This window comes from Otolemur garnettii, unplaced genomic scaffold (genome assembly GCF_000181295.1).
Source record: "Otolemur garnettii isolate 467f Iridium unplaced genomic scaffold, OtoGar3 scaffold00189, whole genome shotgun sequence".
NCBI lineage: Eukaryota > Metazoa > Chordata > Mammalia > Primates > Galagidae > Otolemur > Otolemur garnettii.
Window position 1 is genome coordinate 2597269 of NW_003852584.1, and position 2030 is coordinate 2599298.

A 2030-nucleotide genomic window follows, 5' to 3' on the forward strand; every position below is an offset into this window, starting at 1 on the left:
GAGACAGAGTCTCACTTTGTTGCCCACATCAGCTTCAGAGTGCTGTGGCATCACAGCTCACAGCAACCTCAAACTCTTGGGGTTCACATGATTCTCTTGCCTCAGCCTCCCGAGTAGCTGCGACTACAGGTGCCCACCACAACGCCTGGGTATTTTTAGAGACAAGGTCTCACTCTGCCTCAGGCTGATCTCAATCCCGTGAACTCAGGCAATATACCTACCTCAACCTCCCAGAGTGCTAGGATTACAGGCATGAGCCACAGAGCCTGGCCTATAGAGTGCTTTGTTTTTAACTTAGCAGGTATTTCTAGAAGTGAGAAATAAACGACTTTTATATTTGATCAGATTCATCATGAAATGATAGGCGCCATCTTAAATATGAACAGTAGCACTTTCTGCCACAACATGAAGCAACCAATTGTACAGGTTTTCTGAATGTTGTGGGTTTTCTCAGGCCTCAAGTCAGCAGGATCAGTCCATGCCCATCTAAGGACAGAAAGCCACGACTAACTTTTCCCCTTGCAGGCCTGCTCAGGTGACTTTCAGAAGCCTGGTCTTGAGGGGCTGGAGATTCACCAGCGTTAGGTGAGTCTGGAGCAGCAGCTCTTGGGACACAGCGGAGTGAGGGCTGGGTGGGCTTTCCCTGTCCCCTGAGGTGGCCAGGTACCCAGCCAAGCAGGAACCAGATTGGCACTGCGCCTGCTCTCTAGAGGGCGGTCCCACCTTCCTCATGTACCAACATGGCCACATGTGCAGGACAAGAGAAGAAGAGCGGGGGACTTGCCCACTCTTCTATTTTTATGCCCAGAGTGGATGGAAAGCAGTTTATTCTCCCCTCAGCTGGCGTCAGTTCCTATATTTCCCAAACACAGAGCATGTCATGGCAACGAGGAGGATTCTAGAGGCTAGATCTCTTTTTTCATGTAATTAAGAAAACCTGGAAATTACTGGATATACTGTACACACATTACTATACTAGGTATATACACAGACCACAAATTCTGTCTTATGCGGGTTATTTAAGGGCTTTTCAAGGGTTTTTTTTTTACTGCACCCAGCTGTATCACATGCACAGATGGGAGAGCACGCCCCAGCACTGCTCTAATGCTGTGTAGACTTTTCCTCAACTTGATGAACTGTTTGGACTGGGCTATTTGAAACCATGACACTGCAGTGAAGCCACACAATCGTTCCTTTGGCTCTTTTATTAGGCTTGTCTTCAGAGGCAGAAATGGCTTAAATGGGACTTTGTGACTGAAGAAGCTTCCAATGGAGCAGAATCCCACGATCCCACAGCTGCTTGTTTTTTATGTGAAACAGGCCTTGGAGGTTCATGGAGGCGTTTTTATTTTTAAAGTGGCACATTTATAAAGAATGCCCTTTACATATGAATTAAAGAAAAGTGTACAAACATCAGATGATTAAAGTGTCTCTGAGGAAGTGACTTCAAACCACACAAGCATCTGGTCTCTTCCTGCCTGTGTGACCCCTACCTGTCCCGCGCTGGTCAGGCCTGACTGGTGTGCTGCTGCCTGGAGAGCTCCTCAGCTCAGAGACTGCTGGGGTCCCTCAGCATTGTCTTGTCTCAGGAACTCATGAGATTCTCTTCCTTTGACTGATGGAGATTACAAAATTCTTGGATTCCTGGAAAACAAGATGAGAGCCACAGAGCGCTGGCAGCTTGTCCAGCCCTGGGCAGCCCTGCCATGTGCTGAGGGCAGCTGTGCCTTGACTGGGGTGGAATCCCAACAGCCTAATCCCATTGAATGCCCTGTTTCTGGGATCCCCTGAATCTTCAAAAGTGACCCAAATACCTCATCCTGTCCACCATGGTTATAACCCATAGCCAAAGGCCTAACATTGGCCCAATCTATAAATGGAGAATTTGGGGAATGCTGTTGTTGTCCTTAACTCCATTTTTCTAGGCAAATAAAAACCCAGACAAACTAAGAGGCTTTACCTACCGATACCTCTGCCTTAAATCCTAGCTTGTCAGCTGAATCTGGCCTGCACCAGGTGGGCTCACTAAA

At 47.7% G+C, this 2030-nt stretch overlaps 2 protein-coding genes across 2 annotated transcripts in view; one reads left to right on the top strand and one right to left on the bottom strand.

Moving 5' to 3' along the window:
* TVP23A (trans-golgi network vesicle protein 23 homolog A) overlaps positions 1-1273 on the top strand; it is a 34599-nt gene extending 33326 nt beyond the window's left edge. Inside the window, exons 8-9 of the mRNA XM_012812099.2 lie at positions 526-585; positions 1212-1273. Of these exons, the coding sequence (XP_012667553.2) occupies positions 526-585 (60 nt within the window). The 3' untranslated portion in view covers positions 1212-1273. The remainder of the gene's footprint in view (positions 1-525; positions 586-1211) is intronic.
* A 184-nt stretch (positions 1274-1457) lies between these two features.
* Positions 1458-2030, bottom strand: part of NUBP1 (nucleotide binding protein 1) — a 19825-nt gene continuing 19252 nt past the window's right edge. Inside the window, exon 8 of the mRNA XM_023507569.1 lies at positions 1458-1727. Within this exon, the coding sequence (XP_023363337.1) occupies positions 1586-1727 (142 nt within the window). The 3' untranslated portion in view covers positions 1458-1585. The remainder of the gene's footprint in view (positions 1728-2030) is intronic.